The sequence below is a fragment of the Eumetopias jubatus genome, unplaced genomic scaffold, assembly GCF_037043125.1.
Source record: "Eumetopias jubatus isolate StellerSeaLion01/CBP00866 unplaced genomic scaffold, mEumJub1_p1.0 scaffold_2, whole genome shotgun sequence".
NCBI lineage: Eukaryota > Metazoa > Chordata > Mammalia > Carnivora > Otariidae > Eumetopias > Eumetopias jubatus.
In genome coordinates, this window is record NW_028274808.1 from 26,033,078 (window position 1) to 26,056,679 (window position 23,602).

The 23,602-nt window shown below is 47.4% G+C and overlaps 1 protein-coding gene and 1 long non-coding RNA gene across 2 annotated transcripts in view; both read right to left on the reverse strand.

Moving 5' to 3' along the window:
- The window catches only part of PRAG1 (PEAK1 related, kinase-activating pseudokinase 1), a 50,090-nt gene extending 44,414 nt beyond the window's left edge, over nt 1-5,676 (reverse strand). Inside the window, exons 1-2 of the mRNA XM_028094137.2 lie at nt 5,497-5,676; nt 868-1,334 (exon numbers count right to left, since the gene is read on the reverse strand). Of these exons, the coding sequence (XP_027949938.1) occupies nt 868-1,176 (309 nt within the window). The 5' untranslated portion in view covers nt 1,177-1,334; nt 5,497-5,676. The remainder of the gene's footprint in view (nt 1-867; nt 1,335-5,496) is intronic.
- A 12,014-nt stretch (nt 5,677-17,690) lies between these two features.
- LOC114201463 (uncharacterized) lies at nt 17,691-23,184 on the reverse strand. Its single transcript, XR_003607654.2, has 3 exons — nt 23,012-23,184; nt 22,204-22,351; nt 17,691-18,438 (listed from the first exon to the last, which is right to left on the reverse strand). It is a non-coding gene; the product is annotated as an uncharacterized LOC114201463 (long non-coding RNA).
- Between the last annotated feature and the right edge of the window lie 418 nt (nt 23,185-23,602).

Sequence of the window (23,602 nt, forward strand, 5' to 3'; positions counted from 1 at the left end):
TTTCACATAGGCTCAAACAGCCTTCCTGATTCACTCAACATGACGGTTTAGGAAAACTAGAAGAGGCAAAAGGGTCAAACAAGTCCTAAGCAGTTCTTAGATGTCCTAGACTTCCAGCTTCCTAGCCCCCGTCCAGAGGCAGCAGGCTCTACGTGCCCTCCAAATAACGATACCTTTGTAAGGGGGACCTGTGCAATGAGCGGGACAGTCTCATCTGTAGGGATCTAACTGTCTCCGGTGATCCCAGGCCAAAGCTGCTAAAATCCAAGCTTCACCATTGGAAACATGAACCCCGGCTGGGAACTGGATATGAAGAAATTATTGCTAACACGTTAAGTGGGATCATGACATCGTGGTTCTCTTTTTTAGGAAGACTTTACTTTTTTAAAGACATGGGCGGAAATAACACGGCGTCTGGGGTTTGCTTTAAAATCACGGGGGGGGAGGGGGGGCTGGGGGCAAAAAGGAAGCAAGACGGGGTCGTGCGTTGATCTGTGGACACGGCATTTGTTATGCAATCATTGCTACTCGTGTGTGCATTTTAAACGATCGATGAGAAAACTTTAAAAACCTTTTTAAAAAAAAAAAAGCTGCATTTTTGCGTGCCTCCAGATATATAATTAAGACAATCTCTGATGCCACTGGAGGGACTGGACTGATGGTTCTCAGCCTGAAGGGACAGATGGAAGGGAGGGCAGATAGGAAAGAAGGGCAGGAGTCAGGAAGGAGCAGTCGTGGGGCAGGCTGATGGGAGGCTGTCCCGGGGGAGCCATGCTCTAACAGCCCTCCCTGGCTGCCGGCCAGCCACCCAGTGTTACAACAAAGAGCAGCCCCTGTAAAAATACCACCGGGGTTAGTCAGCCTCACCTGCGAGACGTCGGCGCTCAGGTTCGCCTCTGTCCACACATCGGAGGCGTCGGGGCTCATCATGGTGGGCTTCACGGCGATGGTGGGCTTGGAGTAGGGCGAACCGTTCACACCTTCATCTTCCAGGCGGCAGTTGTCAGGCCTGGGGGGCAGGCGAGGCGGAGGGGGCAGGTGGCCGGGCGCCAGCTGGTGGTCACTCCTCAAGCAGAAGCAGTTCTTGCAGGACCCAGGCTTCCAGATGTGCTCCACAAAGTCACTGCACGCAGACATCTTCGGGCTCTCGGGGTTCAGTCGGACGGTCTGGTGCATCTTGAGCCCACGGCGTGCTGGTTCATCTTGCGCTCGGCTCTCCGGCGTGGTCTTCTGGGAGGCAGATGCGGGTCGCAGAGCGGCTTCCCGGGACAGCAGAACACTGGGCCCATCAGAGAGCTGCCCGACCTGAGGATGGCCGCATTACCAGCGAGAGGCTGAGTATTTCAAGGGGGAGTAGTAGGTGGGGGAAGGAGGAAAGAAGAAGAAAAAGGTAGAGATTAGCATTCCATACATTCGGAGGCCCTCACCTATTTGTCTTAAGGCTCTTAAGTCACTCTCCGGTGGTGCGGCCTTATCAGAAGCTGTGAAAACTAAACACAACTCTGTGACGGGAGTACCAAGCAGAGTAGGCATTTCAGTCCCCAGGGCTGAAGGGATCTAGAGCTTGGGACAAGAACTACAAAGTAGTAGAGCAAATAAAAAATGGTGGTTTCCAGAGGACAAGCCACAACTTTTCACCAAGGACTGTGTGAGCGGGCAGGTAGGCCTGGGCCCTGAGCCCAGCGCTAGAAGCCATACTTCTGGCCAGGGGGACACTCGATGGATGAGAAAGGGGAGAGGTGTGGGGCCAGCCTGCCCCTCAGGGGAACTGTGTCAGGAGGTCTGGCATCTTGAGAATCCACCCTCCTCCCCTTCCTTCATAGACCATTCAACCGGATGCTCAGTCAGGTCACCAGAGCCAAGGCTGTAGGCCAAGGAGGGAAACAGAAAGAGAAATGCCTTGTTACCACAACCCTCTGGTCTAAGGGTGGCTGGGTAAAATACAACAAAGGGAAGAGATCATCACGCAATTATTTTCCCTACGATAGCCCTGGGGGTAAGGCAGTCTGCTTGTTGCAAGAGTTGCCTCTGACAGTCCAATAGGGAGCAGAGAGTTTGCCCAGAGAACCTACTAAATTCACCTGTTGAAGATGAACTCAAAGGGTTGCAGATATGAACCAATTAGCCTGAATAACACCCCGGCAGGTAGCTGTTATCCCCATTTTAGAGATGGAGAAACAATGGCAATGACATAACTAAGACCTGTCCAACAGACACAGGGAGTTTGGTGGTTGTAGAAGGCAAGGCCAACTGTGCTGGCAGCCCCTCAACTCATCACGTCATTCATTATACAGAGTGGCTGCCCATCACCTGTTTGCTGCTCCTCGTTCTTCTTTCCTCATTTAAATGAACTGACCTCCTCATAAGGAAAATGTTCATGAGAAAATCATCTCTACAAACCTCAGGCGATCAGATTCTCATCAAAAAGGGAGCTTTGCCCTGGGGTTTGCTCTCCACTCTCCTCCAGTGAGAACTTGCTTTGCGGCTGATGCCCTCTAAACTATCAACAGGGCTAACCGGGTGGAGTGAGCCAGGAGCCCATTCCAGCATCTTTGTGGCGAGTGCTCTCTTTCCGGTGTCCCACACTCACAGACAGGGGTGCTTATTCAACAAGCACCGGAGCTAAATTTACCTCCTCTCGCTCCAAAGTTCACCGTGAAGCCACTGCATCCTGAAGCTAAATAAACACTCTTGAGAAAAAGACAAGTGTTTGTCTTTCCGCAACTGTCGGTAGGGGCTTTATGCATCCCTCTCTTTAAGATGATTGTGGGTTAGGTTCTTCTCCTCCCCTAAATACACCCAAGTAGCAGGTTCATGCCTCACCAAGTTCCCCAGAAGAGGTCACTAAGCTTCAACAAGCAGAGGAGGATAGCAAGGATTTTTCTTCCTCCCACAGTCCTGAGCCACAGAGAGCTTTAGGCTCTGCTGCTAAATTTGGGGGGGAGGGGGAGTGGAAGAAGCACACTGGTATTCAGAAAGCAGGTGTCCACATCCCTGCCCCAAGGTGGGGAGTTGGTCCTTTCCTAGAGAGCTGTTGGAAAGAGAGGCTCCCCTTTACTGCAGGCAAAGGCTCCCAAGCTCCCTTGATGGGACGGGGAAAGAAAACTCAGAAACCCGTTCTGTGTGGGCCTTTCACGTTCCTGCAGCTCCTTATAAGGCTGAGCTCTCTGTGGAGGTGGGTGTCCAACCACTTCCTCACGGCTACCACAGACAAAGAGGCAGTCTGGGGTGGCCACCCTTCATTGCCTCCCCCAACAGGCAACCGAGAGCACAAACTTGTCATGTCTGCTTGGTGCCAGAGCTCCCCATTCTTTGTCCCCAATGGCCCACAACAGCCCCAGGACTTTGGGTCGGCTCTGGATGACTGAGGTATGGGAAGCCTCCTCCAGAACCCTCACCAGCTTACGCACACTCTCTCTGCTCCCATGCCCAGCTCTGAAATTCTCTGACGCAGGCACAGCTCTCCACACGATGGTTCAGAGGGGCAAAAGTTTTTAGGGGAAGGCTTTGAATAAGAGAACAGAATGAAGCGCTATCCTTCCACCATCATTGACTCACTGCACCCTGTTAAAACTGGTTTCTCAGTCACAGCAAACAGAATTTACCACCACGTCAAGCCAGAAAAGATGCTTTTCCAGTTCTGTCTAGAGAGCTCTATGCCTGGAATTATCTCCTATTTGTTTTCAGTGAGAGATGGTGAAAAACTCAAGTGGCACACACAAAGCAGCAACAGTGCTTCGCCTACCAGTGCCAACTCTCCACAGCCTGGGAATGGTACCTTCCTGCCCACATCCTTTACCTCAGAGGGGAGGCAGCCCCCAGAATTATGCAAATTCCCCCATTTCAGTGGGAGGCAGCAGTGTAAGATTAGAAAAAGATCCCAGCATTCTTTCTGATTCAAGTCATGAAAAATAGCTTTGCCTCTGCAAACTTCACTAGAATTGTGGCTACAATTTGCAAGACTGAAGTTGTCAGACACACTCCCATCCCATTTAAAAAGAATCTGAAGAATGGTGGCCAGATCCATAAAACTAAACCTTTTGAACAACAACAACAACAAAAAACTAAACCTTTTGGCTCAAAATGCCCCTCACACTTGCATCAAAGGTTGTTAATGCCTTACCCTGAAGGGATGGAATCCCAGAAAACACTCATCTAATAAATAAATATATATGTATGCATTGTTTTATATATATATATAAATTAAATTAATGCAACACTGAAAAAGAAAAGTACATATGGAAAATGTCTGGATTTCAATACTCCACTGGTAGGGGTTGCCCAGGCAGAAAGAACAAAGTGACAACCTCAACACACCTCCCCAACACCCGCCCAACACACACACACCCAGAGGGTGTCATGATATTCGCCCAACTTTTCATTTTATTTTTTCCTTCTCCAATGCAATGTAATCTAATCTCAGCAGTAGGAATGTGATTTTCATGGGTTAGACCTCCTACAGCCTAAACCTGTAAGGAGGATAGCCGAATTCCACAGGATCCCCTGATAACAAAGTAGCTGCAGAATTCCCCAGGGCTTCCTGTCAAATTTCCCTCTGAAAAAGGAAAAAACGCCGCTACCATAATTTGGGCCAGTGATCAATAAGGTCCGTGGAACCTGACTCTGCCCTGATCTCATTGCAAAACTCCTGGCCCGTAGACCTTTGGGCTTCCCTTTACAGCTCTGCAAAGCCATGCCCTCGCTGGCTGAGCTTTACCTGAGAAAAATAAACACATTTAGCCGGCCCTGCCTCCATTCCCATTTACAGGACCTGAAAGTGGACAGGTGGAGAGGTTCTATTTTCTCAGTGTGTGTGTGTGTGTGTGTGTGTGTGTGTCCGTCTGTCCGGCTGGGGACACAAGCAGCACAAGCAAAGGTTAAGAACGTGTCCACAGTACGCCTTTCGGAGGGCTCAGCCAGGGCTCGAGAAAGGCATCATCTTGTTCCCTCTGGGAGCTCAGAGGCTGCCATCTAACTCGGGGCAACACAGGAGGCGGCCACCCTGGGGCCCCAAACCATCTCGCCCCCCGGATCCCGGTCCCAGTAGCCCGGCGGGCCTCTCCCTCTCTGCTCCTTTGACAGTACTCCTGCCGCAGGAATGAAGTCTTCCCCATTAGCAACTCGCAAAGCGCTTCAGTCTCCTGCCCCAAACAGAACAGCAAGCCCAGAAAGCCCAGCTGAACAATCGGTTTCCCCTCCCCGAACTCGAAGGAAAGTTTCCCCCGTTTTAAAAAAGCGCGATTCTCCAAAGGAATCGAAAACACCCCTCCGGCTCCCGTGTGCTCCCGGCTCAGCGCCTCCACCCTGGAGCACAACCCCGGGCGCACGCGGTCCGGACGCTCCACCCTCCGCCAGTGGCCGCCTGTCACCACGGGGGACGCCGACAGGGGGGTCGCCCTCTCGGCGACCGCGGCGCTCCCCCGGAGCTCCCCTCCGCGGCCACGTTCGCCAAGACAAAAAGGGACTGGGTTTGGAGAAAGCGTCGCGCGGGCTCACCTCGGGGCCGCGCTCCCCCAGCCTCGCCGTCGGCCGCCTAGCCGCCAGCCACCCCGCCGGGCGCCTCGGAGCATTGTTTGGAGAGTGAGTGCGCGCGGTGCGTGCCCGGCGGCGGGCGGGTGTCCTCTGCCGGGGCCGGGAGGCCGGGTGGCAGCTGCGAGCGCGGCTCCTCCCCCTCCGCCTCCGGTTACGCCGCGCGCCCAGGCCCCCGCCGCACCTCCGCAGTCCCCGCCGCCGCCGCCGCCGCCGCCGCCGCCCCGCGACCCCGCCCCCCCCGTCCCCCCGCCCAGGCCCGCGCGCCTCCGGCTGCCTGCCGGCGGGCTGCGGCTCTCCCGCCCCGAGCGCTCCAAACTCTCCCCGCCCCGCCCCTCCCCTCCCTCGCCCACCCGCCCGGCCTCTCGCGGCGGGGAGGCCCCGCCCCTCGCCCGGGACTGGGCGCCTTCCGACCCGCGAGCCGAGCCCGCACCTGCCCCCGCCCCAGGGGCGGTGATCGGTGCTCGCAGGCTTCCTCTGACCACAATGTCTATAGAGGTATGATAGGTGTCCTGCCTCCCTTCGTCCAGACGGCTCTGCGAGACCCCGGGGCGTGTAAAGCCCGAGAGCTGGGGCGGGGGAGCGAGAAAGCGAGAGGTCGGGAGTGAAATAGTGAGGTCGGGAGCCAAGCCGGTCGCCAAAGCTGCGTGGGCACCGATATTGTCCATTACGGTGGCGGGGGAGGAGCGTGGGGCGCGAGGGAGCCGGACTGGGAATCCCGACGGCGGATTCCAGGTCCCGCTCAATCCTGGGACTGAGCGTCAGGCAAATTGCTTCACCCCCGGGAACTTTAGTTTTATGGATATAGAATGAAGGGTTGGACTGGAGAGAGCTGGTCTTCCACCTCGCTCGGACCGACATCCCGGTCCTCCGCGGGCCAATATTACACCTGTGTTTACAGTTTCCCGTTAGTGACTCACTCACAGAGATAGACTGAGTTCGAGATAGTCTCCGGGCTAAAAACTCTTGTCACGGAGAGTATGACAGCATACCACCTAGTCAGTCCCCTCCCTTCCTCCAGCTGCCTTGTGACAGGCTCGCACCTTGACCTGGGTGTTTCCTCAGAGAGTTAGCGAGCGCCAGAGTCACCACCTTGAGCCTGCCTGGGTGGGGGCAATGTGGCGAAAGGGTCTAGGAAGAAGACCCTGGAAAAACACCTCCTCTCTGCCCCTCCTGCTCCCCAGAGAGGTAACTCCAATTAGGTCCTCTGCCTTTCAGTCCACAGGGATGAGCCGCTGAGTCTCCACCCAGCTGGAGAGGAGGAAGACTGGTTTCCCTTGAGATTCCTGTGCTTTCCATGAGCTCTGGCAGTGACAACAGGCCTGAGCGGGTGAGGAGGTAGGTGGAGGGGAGACAGGGAGAAGACCTTTTTTTGAGGTTTGGCTTGGGTGTAAGAAAAGGGCAAAGGTAGAGGGATATAAGGAATACTTCCTCATGCTCCAATGTCTGGATTTCTCCTTACTATGAATAGAATTTGGGGGAGGGGGGCTGACATTGGTTAAGTACCTACCCTGTGCCAAGCCACCCCATGAGAGGGACATCATCCCCATTTTATAGGGAAGAAAGCCGACATGCAGAGGACCACATAATTTGCCAAGGCCCATCAGCTGAACAGTGGCAACACTGGGATCAGAGGCAACAACCGCATGGGTCCACTGGTGGACAATCCCAGTCTGCCATGCTGCCCTCTCCCAAGTTCTGGCAGTCCAGCCCAATTTTTCTTTCTTCTTAAAGTGAGAGGAAACCACGTGAACGAACGTGGAGGGAAAACTCTGGCTGACCTCCATCAGCATCCAACAAAACGGGAGGGGCCAGGCCTCTCTTTACTAAGACCGGGTGGGGAGGAGGGTGTTGATAAGCAGACAGGTACAAAGTGGTCTGCCCTGGACAAATACAAAAATGGCATAAGGATGTGCGTGCGGTTTAGTTACAGTGGGAGATGGCGCACGCCCGGGATCAGAGAAGTTCCTGGTTCCCATGATTCAGGCTGGATGCGACCGTTCTTCCTCTGTAAGGCCTGAGTGGGGACACCCACCTCACAGGATCGAGCATACAGAAGGCATTCTTGTTCCCACTTGATCTTCCTCTCTTTACTTACTGTATCCTGAAGACACAGACAGGCTGAGGAAGTAATGATCAGAAGCCAAGGCAACAGTATGACGGGATTGGCAGTTCTGTGGCATGGGACGACAATTGAAGGGTTAATTTAGTCTTTCTGCAAAATAAACCATGTTCCCAAGTGTTTTGCTGTGCTCACACAAAATAAATGCATTATACTGTAGTTGCTGGCATGTCACGTGCATCTTTTTATGCCAGCGACATGGCCTTAAAGATGGCTTCATCTTGCCTAATGAAAAGAATCAAAAAATACTTCAAAAGACCCACTTAGATCCACGTAAAATACCCATTCTCTTATGCAGTTCTCCACCAGTGACTGTTAAGTGTGTTATCTCCTCAGTAAAGCTGCGGTAAGCTTATGCATTTTAAATAAACAATTCTTGCTTGAACTTGCAAACTGCATCCTGCCATGCAATGTCATTTGTGTGTACACAGCATTCTGCTTCTAGCTACTTACCAGTCCATTTCATGACACTTTTAACTGCGGCGCTCGGGTTCCCTGATACAGATCAGACCTTGAAGAAGAGTGAGTCACTTCAGGGTTTTAGTCCGTGAGCACCAGTCTGTTTAAGAGAGCAGTGAAATTGGGGGGAAATTAGGACAAAGGCCGGGACAGGTAGTGCTTTGGGGGTAGGTAAGCTAGAGTTGTTTGAAATTAGAAAGGCAAAAAGGCAGAATGAGGAAGTGTCCACATTAAAATATACTGAGAAGAGGCTAGATGGGGTATTGGAGGTGTTGGACAGTGGGAGGATTGGACCAAAGTAATCCCATGCCTGATCTCTCCCTGGTCGGAGAATAGACCCCAAACAACAGAGAGGTGTCTCTCCCCTTAAAGGGAGAAAGGGGTTCAGTTTGAGTCAACAAACATTTATTGAGCGCCTTCTACTTACGAAGCGCTGGATGAGGTCCTGTGGGGAAAATAGGTCTGTGAGCTGGAGATGATGCAGGGGCAGTGGGGGCTCAAAGAAGGAAAAGCCGGAAACCCAAAAAGTGGTTTCACAGAGCCAGGGGGGCTTAGGAGGATAAGAAGGATTTTTGATTTGTGGACAATGGGGACTTTCCAGACTGAGAGAATGGTATCCACAGAGGAATGGTCATGGGAGAGGCGGGAGACTTTGCAGAGATTTCCCATCTGGTCTGGCTGGAGTGTGGCTATAGGAGACAAGGCTGAAACTGCAGTGTGGGACTGGCAGGAAGGAGGGAACCTGCCCACGGGGGAGCATTGACTTTTCTGAGCAACTGAATGATGTCATTGAAGTTAGCTTTTCATCAGCCCTACCTGGATCTTCTATCCCAGATAGATTAGGAAGTGGGAGAGGAGGTCGGAGACGAGGAGACTGGCGTGGAGTTTCTATCTCTGGTCCAGATGGGAGGTAAGGGGGCTGTGATAAAGGAGGTGGCAGTGGGAATGGAAAACAGGGATGTGGGATGGATGGTTTGGAAAGACATGAAGAGGGAGTTCTGGGGACTGGCTACTTAGGAATTCACTGAGGGCAATAAGATATTTACAAATAATAGCTTACATTGTGGAGCCTTCGCTCTGTGTCAGGCCCCGTGTGCTAAAGGGTTTGCATGCCTTTTCTCATATGAGGCTCACAGAAATTTCCAGGTAGGTGCTGCCATGGGGGAGAGGAAGGAATCAAAGATAACCAGCAGAATTTTAGCCTCCAGAGACTTGTAGACTAATGGTTTCGCTGGTACAACCAGGGAAGTCAGGGCACTTCACTCTGTGGGTCTCTTGAGTCTGGTGTGTTTGGCAGCCAACCGGGGAAGGAAGGTATCCTGCCAGCCGTGGCATGTGGAACCATAGAGGAAATGAAGGACGTTGGAGAAGAGATGATATGAAGAGGTGAAGCATTGGCAAACACGGTAATCTAGAAGAGGCCGTGGAGGAAAGGAGCGTGGACCCTCTCTGTGAGACTTTCTGAAACCCAGAGCTGTGTGAAGAGGGAGAAGAGCTAGGGAGCAGGTGACATGAAGGGAATTCAGGCTGCAGTGCATTGTGTGAGGCGGGGAGTGTCCGAGACCAGCTTAAACTCTTAGTCACTCTGCGTACACCGGCAGGAAGTTCCAATGGACCCCATGGAAGAAGGAAATCGGGGGGGGGTGGGAAATGGGATGGGAAAGGTGGGCTCCTCCATAGGGCTGTCAGTCCAGAAAAGGGCATTTAACAGGGCGAGGAGGACGGGCCACAGATGAGATAGGATGGAATCTCTGGAAGCCACGGGCAGGTGCCCAAAACCACCCCAGAGGGGATTGGACAGGGAAGAAGGGAAGGAAAAAGGTCTTCTGAAAATTTGCCGTGAGGAGCTCATCTGAGTTCTCTCGGTGCTGCTGGAGGCTGGTCTTCTCAGCGAGCCAGCCAAAGGTTGGTCTGGCGAGCAGACACAGCCCCACTCCCCTCCTTCTTTCTCCCTAAGTGATAATCGGCTCTTTCGGTTGCCAGCCCAACTTATCTCTTTCTTCTCTGAGCTGTGGAAATTCAAGTAATCTTATCGGTTAACCCTGTCCTGTGATTATGGCACCACATTCTTGTGTCCCAACTTTTTAAAAAACCTTTCCCAATGTCCCATCCTCTCCCCCGACTTTAGTCCTAGGCAGTTCTCCACAGGATAAAACATTCTAAATAATTTACAGTATCATATTCCAAGCACTGAATAGATTTTTCCCCCAAACTGAAAGCTATTATTTAAATAACTGCTGGATGTCAGAATCTCAAACCACATGGGACCGAGAGCCAAGGGTTCAAGATTGTTATGATCTTCCTTTGTGCCCAAGTGCCACAGAGCTCAGATGTCAAGCGTTGAAGAAGGAAAACACTTTCTTCTTTTCCTTTTATAGCATAAACACAGTTAGATGTGCATTTGGTGATAGATACCTTATTGCAAACCCAATTTTTTAAAAAAAATGTTACTATTATAGGTTGAATTGTGTTCTCGCACTCCCCCCCCCCAAAAATAGATGGACGTCCTAACCCCAGCTTCTCAGAATGTGACCTTATTTGGAAGTAGGGTCTACAAAGAGGTAATCAAGTTAAAATAAGGTCATTAGGGTGGTCTCTAACCCAATGTGACTGGTGTCCTTATAAAAAGGAGGAAAGAGACAGACACCCAAAAAAAGAAGACTATTTGAAAACACAATGGGAGAAGAGGCCATGGGACTAAATCGATGCTTCTAGAAGCCCAGGAAGGCCAACAATTGCCAGCATACACCAGAAGCTAGATGAGACAAGAGAGGGTTTTACCCCAGAGCTGTCAGAGAGAGCCTGGCTCTTGCCTCCATCTTGATCTCAGACTTCTAGCTTCCAGAACCTTGAAACAATACATTTCTGTTGTTTTAAGCCACCCAGTGTTTGGTACTTTGTTACAACAGCCCTAGGAAAATAATACGGTTACTAAAACGAAAATGTGCCACTGAGTGATATATACTATTGCTTCTAGATGGAAGATAAAGATTTTTCAGAAATCAGCTCCAAAGAGCATGACATACAGGAGACATGTTAATTAATGTCCACTAAGAATATAAGGCCAGTTTTCTATAATAAGGTCAGCATGTCCCTTTGTTCAACCTGCCCTAGGAAGACAATGGTCATTCTTTCATTGTTAGCTCCCTCTTTCTCTGGTTTCAGGGCTCACGGTTAGAATTCCTGGTTCCTTACCTGTGCTGGCATTTGCATGGTCGAGAAACTCTTTACCTCCGCACCCAGACAGTATGAATTAAGATGTACCTCAAAGCCCATCAAAGGATTGTTCTGGGTTCACATACATTCCAGAGTTGTCGTTAATGGACAGGAGAGATCATCCAGGTCTAATCCTTCAGGGACAAATGGAGATGCTGAGGTCCTCAATGACTGACATGACTTGCCCAGGGTCTTCTGAGCCATTTCATAACCTTGTCCTTCTGAGCTTTCAAGGTTGTTTGGTTTTAATGTGGACTCACTGTGAGTTAAGGGTGTGAAAATGAGAACTATTTGAGGAATTAATTCATGACTCCCACTGCTTGGCTTTCTGACTGAGCCGGAGCTAGGCTTGGAAAGAAGCAGAATATTTGACTTTAGGAAGAGTCACAAAGGAAAAACAAACCCATTTGAAAGATCTGCTTCGTTACCCTAAAGAAAACCTCTTAATGGTACAGCCAGTTCGGAAAACAGTTTTCCTAAATGGTTTCCTAAAAAATTAACCAAAACTTTGTCTTATAGCCCAGCAATTCCCCTCCTAGACATCTACCTAAGAGAAATGAAACTAGGTACACCAAAAACGGGCACACAAATGTTCGCACAGCATATTCGTAAGAGCTAAAGAATACAAACAGCCCAAATGTCCATCCACTGGTGAATGAATAAGTACATGGTCTGTCCATACAGTGAAATACTATTCAGTTATAAAACAATAAAACCCTGATACCCGTGACAACACGGATGAACCTCAAGAAGGTTAAGCTACCTGAGAGAAGCCAGGCACAGAAGATTACTTAATGTGTGATTCCATTTATTTATTTATTTATTTTATTTTTTAAAGATTTTATTTATTTATTTAATTGACAGAGAGAGGGAGACAGCGAGAGAGGGACCACAAGCAGGGGGAGTAGGAGAGAGAGAAGCAGGCTTCCCGCCGAGCAGGGAGCCCGAGGCGGGGCTCGATCCCAGGACCCTGGGATCATCACCTGAGCCGAAGAAAGTTGCTTAACCAACTGAGCCACCCACGCACCCACGTGTGATTCCATTTATAGGAAATATCCAGGAGAAATAACTTGATAGAGACAGAAAGTTGATGAGCGGCTGCCTGGGGCGGGGAGTGGGAATGGGGTCTGGGAGCGGAAACTAAGTGTCAGTAGGCATGGGGGATCTTACTCTGATGATGAAAGTGTTCTACAACTGGATTGTGAATTGTGATTGCACAACTTGAAAAACTGACTAAAATTGTTGAATTGTACACTTAAAAGGGTCGAACTTGATGGGATGTAAATTATACCTCAATGAAGTTGTTTATGAAAAGAGAAAGAACAGAATATGATGCGACCTTAAAAACGATGGAAACGGACCCCTGCTACACCACGGATGAACCTTGAGGACGTTACGCCAAGTGGGATAAGCCAGTCACAAAAGGAAAATTGCTGTATGATTCCATTTTATGTGAGGTCCCTAGAGTAGTCAAGCTCGTGGAGAAAGCAAACAGAATGATGGTTGCTGGGGATGGGGGGAGCGTGGGGGGAGCGTGAGTGGGGAATTACTGTTTAATGGGTGCAGTTTCTTTTGTGAAGACGAAAAAGTTCTGGAGACAGATGGTGATGATAGACAGCAAATTTCAATGTGCTTAATGCCATAGGACTCTACATTTTAAAAAGTAAAACTGGCATATTTTATGTTGTGTATATTTCATATAATTGAGAGAGAGATTGAGAGAAACACCTCTATTTCTGTAAGTGAACTGCCTATGTCTGAAAGATGAAACAGGTCTGAGAAGTCTCGTGTTTTCTTTTTCTTTCTTTCTTTTTTTTTTTTTTTTTAGTAGGCTCCCACACCCAGCGTGGAGCCCAACACAGGGCTCAAACTCACAACCCCGAGATCAAGACCTGAACTGAGATCAAGAGTCAGATGCCCAACTGACTGAGTCACCCAGGTGCCCCAAATCTCATGTTATCTCCAAGTCAGTGAGCCTTAGTCATTCAAAAGACCATCAGTTTTTAAACTCCTGTAGGAAACACCTTGATCCATAATTCTATAAGGTCACAGAAACTCCAGGCCTATTTGCCGCCTGATAAATCATGGATGAGAAAACATCACATGCTTCACCGTCAACCATCCCACTGCTGAACGTTTGTCTCCCCTTGTCTCCCCTTGTCTCCCCCAAGGCAGCTTCGGTTTTGCATTTTGTTAGGTCTGTAGGCTTCTGAATGTCTTGACCTCTGCGTTGTTTTTGTTGACTTCTACCGGAAGGCTTCTGTGTAACATTACCTCTGAGACCTAGCCATCATTTGCCAAAACCCAGCCATGTGAATGTCATTATATGGACTGTATCTAAGGGGTTTTTACTTACAAAGGCAAGCCAATGTTCTGAATCAAGTTTTCCCAAGGAATGTTCAGTGGTAGAAGAAAAGACACCTTCCTGTTTTATTTATCTAAAAAAGAACACATCTTTTGCCATCTGCTGTAAAGTTTTTTTTTTAATTTTTTATTGTTATGTTAATCACCATACATTACATCATCGGTTTGTGATGTAGGGGTCCATGATTCATTGTTTGCGCATAACACCCAGTGCTCCACGCAGAACGTGCCCTCCTTAATACCCATCACCGGGCTAACCCCTCCCCCCACCCCCCTCCCCTCTAGAACCCTCAGTTTGTTTCTCATTGTCCGTCTTCTCTCTCATGGTTCGTCTCCCCCTCCGATTTCCCCGCCTTCATTTTATAAGCCTGTTGAAATGCAAACTGTTTGCTTATTCACCCTTAAAGTGAGGTGATCTTTTCTCTTTCCCTTCTTTTCTCCTTATGGTTCCCATAGGAAATATACCACAAAAGGATTGAAAGACAATCTTCTGGACACTTAGAGCATTTTACTAATAACTAGCTTTGGCCCTTTCTAGGAGTAAAATCCCGTTTTGGTACAGCACAAGTGACTCTGGGGACATCTTACTTCTCTCCATGGTCCACCACATGGTGAAACCAAAAATACTTTTACCTGCTTCCTCCTTTTCATGTTTCTGAGAGCATGAACTGAGTGAAGGGACAGATGGTACCTGGTTTCTGTGCTGGGTGGGGTAGGGTGACATGGGGGAAGCAAATAAACCTTCCTTTCTAGGACCTGTAGATTCATGCCACCTTCCTTCCATTTCAGGCCCACACTATGTAACTGACATAGATTGTCTAGAACCTATCTGTCCACCCCCAGAGCCTTCTCCAAACACTGGCCCTTACTAGCAAATTACTTCTCCCCAAGTCAGAATGTCCTAGAATTAGCATTCTCATGTGGGGAGGACTTGCATGGCCAGACAGTCAATAACCAAGTATAGAAGACTGGAGGGGGGAAAAAGTGGTTTCTTTATTTGTTTAAACTCTCAGACAGCATTGCCCACAATATTCCCTTGCTGTACTTTGTGTGGCGTCAGGCCGATCTGCTTGTGGATTTACATCCCTAACTGGTTCTGACCTATCGAGAGGGTGGCTGAGAGGCTCCGGGAGGGATGCTTGGTGGAATGTGCAGTGGTCACAGAAGGTAGCAGAGCCACCAATCTTTGTCAGTGACCAGTGAATGAGGGGAGGGGACCACCATATCTAGAAAGGGGGAGGGGAGCAAAACCTTCAACTAATTTACTGGAAAGCCCCACGCTTTGTTAAGGAGGCTTTAGGATAATAGCTCTTTTGACTGTCTGTTCAGTATTTTTTCCCCTTTTAGAAGTGGCAGTGGTGGCTGGCAGGGAGAGACATGTAAAGAGAGGGGCAGGAAAGGGGTCAAAAGACACGTGATGGGGCTGATTAACAAGTAGGCTTTTTAAGCAGTGGCCAGGGGACACCTGCAGCTCTTCCAGACTTGCTGTTTGAATGAGAAAACAGCTTCCAAAAAGATGTAGCACGAGAGCATAAAAGGGAAAAAGAAAAATGTGCATTTGTGAGATGAGGGAATTGTAGAGTTTTTACCTCTGATTCTTCTCAAAAGAAACCTTTTATTATCTAATATTCTCATCCGTAGGTCAAGGCTCACAAGATGCGGACTCATCACCAGGGCACGTTTCTGGTGTTTTGCTCCAAAAGGAATTTGCTTTCAAACAGACATGCATTCACTAATCTCTTTTCTTGAAAGAAAAGAAAAGAAAAAGAAAACCACAAACACACAATCTCTTCCAACTCAGCTGACTGAGTCCTAGTGGGGCTGACCGCAGCATTCACTTGCATGATCCCACAGAGCCAGTGTCCAGAAAGAAAATAAATGTGACTTTTCAAATCTGGGCATAGTGTTGCTTTGTTTGTAATTCAATGAAAGAACAGGCATTACAATGTTATTGTATGACAGAGGAGATAATACAGAGATCCACATCTTTTGGGCTGTAATACAGCCAAACCTCTGCTTGACCAATTGGCATCGGTATCTTGAGAAAGCCAGAAGGGGACAGTTCCTGATCTCCAAGGGGTTATCCTGAGTGTGGTGGCAGGTGGGGGTGGGAGCAAAAGCACAAAACCCCCATACCTTCCATAGTTAACCAGCTTTGCCCAGATCTATACCAGGTGGTTATGTCTCATATTAACTGATATTTCCTACAGTTAATAGAGCCTCCCATGATAAATATCAATTGTGTGATCATATACATTAGATACCTATCTATCTATCTATCTGTCTATCTATCTATTGTCTATCTATCTCTCCCTATTGAGATGCTACCTTGCCAGAGAAGGTCAGCCACTTAAATTTGGTTTCAGCCAGACTTGGAAGGAATTAAATTATCATAAGCATGATCATCGCCACCTTTGGAAAGCCTTTGCTGACTCTGGAAGCAGGACTGGATGTTCCCTCTTGGTGCTTTCCCTAGCCTCAATTTCCTTGTCTGTAAAACACAGTAAGTGGTACCTTCCTCAAGAGGTTGTTTGGAGAATTAAGCAAGCTATGTCAAATGCTTAGCTCAGAATCCGGTGTCTTAGTATACTTGGGCTAGTATAACAAAGTGCCATAGACAACGAACCTTTATTTCTCACAGTTCTGGAGGCTGGGAAGTCTAAGATCAAGACGGCTTCAATGTCTGGTGAGAGCCCCCTTCCTGATTCACAGAAGGCTGTCTTTTTGCTGTGTCCTCATATGGTGGAAGGAATGAGGAAATCCTCTGGGGTCTACTTTATAAGGACAACACTCCCATTCAGGAGGGTTCCACTCTCATGACCTAATCACCTCCCAAAGACCCCACCTCCTAATACCATCCCCTTGCAGGTTAGGTTTCAATATATGAATTTTGGAGTGAACCAAACAATTAATCTACAGGACCTGGAATATACTACACTCCATAAATGATGGGTGTTGTTAGAGCATGTATCAGAAAGTTAAATCCATTCATTCACTCATTCAGAACATTCTTATTGAGGACACCCCCTGTGCCAGGCTCTAAGCAAGGCCCTGATGATCTGTTTAGTGATGAGCTAAACAGATAGGTTTCCTGACTTTCTGAATTGGACAGTATAGTGGGGAGTGGGGGGCATGGGGGTATGGGCAATTACACGACCAAACAGGACCATGCGTTCTTTTTAATTATATTCCCTTCTTTACAATTTTTCTTATTGTAGTATAATTACCAAATAATAATTATATTAGTTTCAGGTGTAAGGATCGTGCGTTTTTGATGGCAGATTGTGACCGGTGTTGGAAGGAACAATACTCTGTAAGGTCACAGAGCAGGGGAACTCCACTGCCCAGGGAGTTAACGGGGTCTTCCCTATGATTGATACTGTGGCTGAGGTTGCAAGGGTGAAGCGGGACACGGAAGCAGGATGTGGGTAAGGGTATCTGTTCTGTTGTGGTTTAATGTCATACTCTTGCAGGATCAGGGTATTTATTGGTATGGATTTGGAAGAACTAAGTTCCAGCCCTTTTTCTGGCGTGTGAGCTGTTCCCTCCGGCATCACAGGGAATGCAGACAAAGCAAAGGACGGAGGTTAAGGGGTCTGCAGGAAAGACACCTGGAAGAGGGTTATGGAGGCAAGGAGCAAAGCACCAGGAGGATCCTGGGGTAAACTCACAGAGCACTGGGCTGAGAGTCAGGAGAGCTGAATCCTGTTCCTGGCTCGGAGTTCTAGTTTACAGATGAGAAAACTGGGATTCAAAAAGACTGTGTGGGCACCCAGGATATACACCTAGCAGGTGGTGGAACGCTTAGACTACAATTCAGGCCTTTTTATTCCAGGTCTTTCCTTGATAAAGCTCAATATTATGAGAGAACCCCAAGGTGTTTCCTTAACAGCGTAACAGAAAAGAAGAAGAAGGTGGAGAGGAAGGGTAAGGTAAGGTAAGCAAGGAGAGGCAAGGGGGAAAAAAAGAAAGGCAGAGAGAAAGAAAGGATAAAAGAAAAGAAAGGAAAAAATCTTAAATTTTATTCATGACTTTTCCACTTTGGAATATGTCCAACTTAATCATTTATAGAACCATTAAAATCCACATCAGAGCGATCACCAATTGGGGGTTTTGTCTCCATCTCATCCTAAGGGCAATCACTAGGAAAGAAACGGACTCCTCCACCGTATTATCATAATGGTTGTTCCAGCCAATGCTTGGGTATCTGTGCCAAATGCAGGGCAAGCCGTGGAGACATGAACCCCGCAGAGAGTTCAAAACCGTTCTGAGTCATTAGCTCCAATAAACTCGCAGCTCCCAAAGCAGCCAAGCTGGAGGTCTCTGCTGAACCTCATTCCCTTAACCTCTTCCCTGCTCTTGTTCTGAGCCTAGAGGTTAAGAACCTGAAGACAATACACAGGGCAAAGAAACGGTTTCCTTTGCCCTCAGGGTAGACAGCAAGTTCAATCACCAAGTTGACATTAGCTTCTGGAGTCTAGGCAATTCCTTATCCTTCCATTGCTTGCAACAAAGCTTCTTTTGGCTGCTGCAAGTGTAGAGCAAATACGCTTCTCCCAAAGGCCTTTTTGGCATTTCCTATTCCCTTAGCCACAGTGACTGAAGACGCTGTTCTTCGTGCCAGTGTCTGCTTCAGCCGCCCTCCCCTGCCAGGCACACTGTTTTCCTGTTTACACTTTTGTGAAAAATGTAAATGTGTTGTCCTTTAAACATAATATCAAAGCCTCCAAGGTGTTTATTTTGTTTCTCTATTAGAAGAAAAGAAGCGTGATAAAAATTGTGCTTTGTGGTTCTCATGGCATTTAAATATTTCAAAAATAAAATATTAGTAAGAGACGTGTATCTCCCGCTCACACACACACACACACACACACACACACACACACAAAACCACAAAAAAACCAAAACACCTTAATTTTATAAAACGAATGTTTAAAAAAGTAGAATCTGGGGTGCTCGGTGGCTTGGTCGGTAGTGGATAGGACTCTTGATCTCAGAGTTATGAGTTCGAGCCCCATATTGGGTGTAGAGATTAAATAAATAAATAAATAAACTTTAAAAAATTAAAAAGCAGAATTTGCTTTTTGTGTGTGTGTGTGTGGAGTAGGGACTCGGGAGTGACTTTGGAACTTGTTATTAGTATTATGCAGCAACAGCTCCTGGGCTCTCTGTGGTGTAGAAGGAGAAAGTAACTAAAATTGAGATACTCTAAGGTGACGCTCCATACAAATATAAATCATCTATGAAAACAGCATGTTTAATAGTACACTTATTTTTAACCAATGTTACAGTAAAGCAGAAAGATCTTCTCAACATTTATCCCAAATTCCATCATCCAAGACTTTTCAAAAGGAGTATCTAGAAATGTACAGACCAGAAAGTGCAGTGGCTTCCCAAGACCATGAAGAAAGAATATAAGGCCAGTTCTTGTTATTTCAAAGAAAACTGGACCCTTTGTAAGCAGCAAATGACCCTATCTGGGGGATGAGGCCGTTAGAAAACATTTGTGTTCAAAAATGTCATCTGTGTGTCATGAGATCCCCAGTCAAAGATCTAAGTCAAGACTGGCTGCATTGGGTTTTATCATTAGAGAGTAATCTCATGGACTTCAGAAAAGAAAAAATATCGTTGCCCTTTGTGATGCTAATACCAGATCAGGATACTGACACATCCCTAGTTTCTCTTAACAACCTATCAACTGTGTATAAACTGCGAGGTCGTGTTTACACTTTTGAAATATATATATATTATATATGTATTATATAATATATATATATATATTAGTCTGTATCTTTTAAGGTTAACAAGTTCTATAAGGTTTCCAACTACTTTGCAAAGTAATACTTATTGTACTTCCTCCAAAAGTTGTCAGTTTCTACCTCCAAAGGGTAATTCGACTCCCCCTTTGGGCTCCAGGGAAGCACCCCACTGATTCCCTCAAATCTCTCTGGGTCTTCCCCTCAGCTTCCGTACCTAGTTCACCATCGACGTGCCTCCTTAAATCTGTCCTCAGTGATAGATGCATTCACCCTACTGATGAGCTTTTCCTTCTGTATTTTTTATTTTAATCAGTTCTACCTATAAAGCTCTTTTCTCACCCTGCCGGCCCATCTAAATTCCATTCATCTTGCAAAGTTCATCTTGGGGTCATTGCCCTCCACACCTCCACCATGTCCTTTGGCTCTCAGCACAATCTACTGTGACCTCCAATACCATTTACGTTGGTCCCCTTTCATCACTTCCATGCCTCCTTCTATTGTTCTTAACCGCTTTACAAGTTTCTTTCTTGCCGTTGCCTTGGCCGTCACAGCCTAAAGGTCAGAAACCTTGATTTACACTCATTTCACATCCCTCTTCACCTGTAAGAGTGAGCCTGGCATAGAAGAAGAGCCATATGTGTGTCTAAGAGTCTTTGATGGTTTCCCTGCCAATCTTTGTCAAGAAAATATTTAGTCCAAGTCTGTCCTCTTTCCAAGTTTGTTCTCCACCAGGATCGTTCTCTTGCTATCTATGCAAACAGAATACCTGAGAGAAAGGCAGAAGCTCATTATTTCTATATAAAGAAGCCGAAGAGGAATTCAGTGGATTATCGTGCTGGTAGATGAAGACCATGCAGTCTATAGAGCATCTACAGACTTCATGGAGGCATTTGACGAAGAATTCCATGATATCTTTGTGTGAAAGAGGGAAAAATAAATTGTGTTGAATCCAAGTCATTTCTGGATCCTGAAGCAGTTATCACTCATTCTAAGTTAATCCACTGGTCTTCTGGATTTTATATAGTGTATCAGTTTCATAGGCTTGTCCTGCCTCATACAGCAGGGCCGACATTCAGGGTGCTGAGAAGAGCCTGGGTTCTCTCCCTTGGTCAAGTCCACGACACCTGGTTCTCATCACCACTTTTCTGAGCCAGGGGCCCCACATTTTCCTTGTGCAGTCTCTCACAGTACAGGCTCAGTGTTAAGCCAGCCACAAAGTGATGGGCTGCCGAAAAGTCAAGACAATCTTAGCCCCATTGCAATGGTGGGCGATGGGGTACTGGGCAGAGCTAAGGCCTAGCAGAGCCAAGAGTCTGAACACTGTTGATAAGAAACAGTAGGAGTCTGGAAGCTGTATCCCCCAGAAAAGAGAATTTGATGCAAAGATGGAGCAGCAGGATTATATTTCATCTATACATGATAGAAGGTAATATGGAAGTGGGCCTTTGTTTATATGAAAGCTAGGACTAGTGAGGGTAAATCATAGGGAGGCTCCGTAAGTTTACGGACACTGACAGCAAGCTCCCCACATGGGTAGGATGTAAGGACTTGAGTTCAGATAAGTAATCAAGATATTATGGAAGAGATTCCTGCATTGTATGGAACTAAAATGTAGGTGTTCCCTAATGCTATATACAAATTACTCTAACTCCAAACTTCTTTGAGTCTATTATGGTTTTCAGTTCACTTATGTCTTTCATGGGATATAGCACCTATAAACAAACAAGATTGCAACTTCAGATGTACAGATGAATCAAGATTTCATGCAAGGGCCGGATTTGGAAAGGGGGGTGTATGGGAAGGTTTGTCCAGTATCAGTCATGATATCTTCCCTGGAGTAGGTCTTTCTTGAGAACATGGTGGTTATGCAGAAGGCAATACTAATTCTGTTCCCTCCTTCACATCCAATATACCACTCAATACATTCACCAGATTTTAGGCATCCTAAAACCTCTAAAAGTTTGAAAAACACAGATCACTTGCTTTAAATGTGTCCTGCCTTCTTTCCATGTCAATTTGCCATGGGTAGGAGTAGCAAATAATTAAACATTGGGGGGATTATTCTTTGGAGAAAAAGTATCATTTGTTGAGTTATTTTCATACATACTATCACATTCATTCTCTAAAATAATTCTATAAGATAAGCATCATCATTCCGATTTTACAGTTGACAGCGTTGGGGAAAGCAAGCAATTGACACAAGTTCACACAACCATTAAGTTGTGGAGCTTGTATTTGAATCTCAGCCAGCCCCAGTCATATATCCTGCATATTTTTGAAATATAGAAGGCAATGTTTAGAGATGCCCATTCCTTCTGAAAGGAATGGCTTGGCTTTACAAGGATACAGCAGTCTTCGCTGGGGGGGGGGGGGGGCGGGGGCGGTGGCGGGAATCTCTGGCTTTGGCACTGGTGTGGGCTTGACTATCAGCTCTATCCTCTAAATAGCTGAGGGCCCTTCCACAAGTTCATTAATTTCTCTAGGTCTCCGTATCCTTGTTTGAAAAATGGGAGTGCTCACAGGGCTGTTTTTAATAGTCAATGAAATAATACATGGAAAGCACCGAGCACAGTGTGAACACAGAAAGTAAGTTCCAGACACTGTGAAGAATATATATTCTTTTCACCTTCTATCTCTCTACTTGGAAGGGAGCAGGCAGGGGTCAAAAGACATCAGTGAAGAACTAGGTTATAGGGAAACACCATAGCAGAGAGAGACAGGACAGGTAGGTTGTTCCTTAGAAGTTAGACTTACTGATAACTGTAGCGCTCTTATTGGCTCTAATGGATTCTCTCTGTAAAAAGTAATCTTCTGTCGATGGTTCTGAGAGAGTCTTCCCAACTCTCCCTCAGTGCCGGCCACCGTGCATCACCGCCTGACTTGCCCAGGTGAATGGTCTCACCTGGGGGAAGGAAAGAGCACACAGCTTAGAAAGGCGGCAATCTTAGGCACCAAGAGCCGTGGTGATCTTGTATTGTTCCGAGGACCTCAGAGCAAGGTGCCGACTGCAATCCCAAAGCACGGCAGCAGGAACAAAGGACTTAGACACATTCCCCCCGTGGGAAGACCCCATTTTGCGGAGAAGGAAACAGAAACAAAACCCCAGCAAATGAGGGCTATGCTTGGCACCAGGAAAGGAAATCTTTAAATTATATTTCAGAGGTTGCTCAGTGGCTGGAGCCACTGCTCAATCAGTGGGAGGTGTTCCATTCCACCTCTAAAGACCTAGCCGCTCTTGTCTTTCCTCCAACTCCCCCTTCCCGCCCCTGTCAAGCCTCTGATTTTACTTCCCCTCACTGTCTGACAGCGACTGGGATTTAATCATACTGTTTCTGCTAACAGTGCCCGCCTTTTCATCCAATCGCAACTTTGGCTGGCACTTAAAGTGACATGTCCCTGTCCCTGAAGCCCCTTTGCTAACTTAGCTGGCACCCCACCCACCCCGCTTTTGTAGCCCTTCAAGGCAAATGAAAAACAGGTCTTTTTTTTTTTTTTTTTTTGCCTCCCTGCTATACCTTCCTGAGCTGCAGTCCAGACACAGAAAGGGGGAAACCAAACTCACTGGGCTGGTGTCCTTTTAGTGCCCTTATGAAGCCGGAGTGGGAAGGAGGCTCATCTTCCGGGGGGGATCATGCCTACAGTCTCTTCGTGCACCGAGAATGTTAACACCGACTTGATGTTTTCCACCTTCGAAGAGATAGTGAGAGTGTTTGATAAATAAATCAATGCACTGGCGAATCTTGGCAGAAGCATTTAGAACTGGGTGGAGAATAGGGTTGGCCCTCACTGCTCCCTTCCTCCTCCTTCTTCCTCCCCCCTCCCCCCACTCCAGGTCTGGGAGAGCACGAGGGGTTAGCAATTGCCATTCTTTCACAATTTGCTGGGAATCCTTGTCTTTGGCTCTCTCCAGATGTTTGCATCATCCTGCATCTTTTTCTTCGACATCACATTTATTGAGGCATAATTTATATATAGTAAATTCATGCTTTTGAGGTGTTGCAGTTCCACAAATGTTGACAAACATACACAGTCCTGTGACCACCGCTACAATCAAGATACGGAATGGTTTCATCACCCCAAAAAGGTCATTCATGCCCCTTTGGGGTCAGCCCATTCCTACCATTTCTGGCTCCTGGCAGTCACTCATCTGATT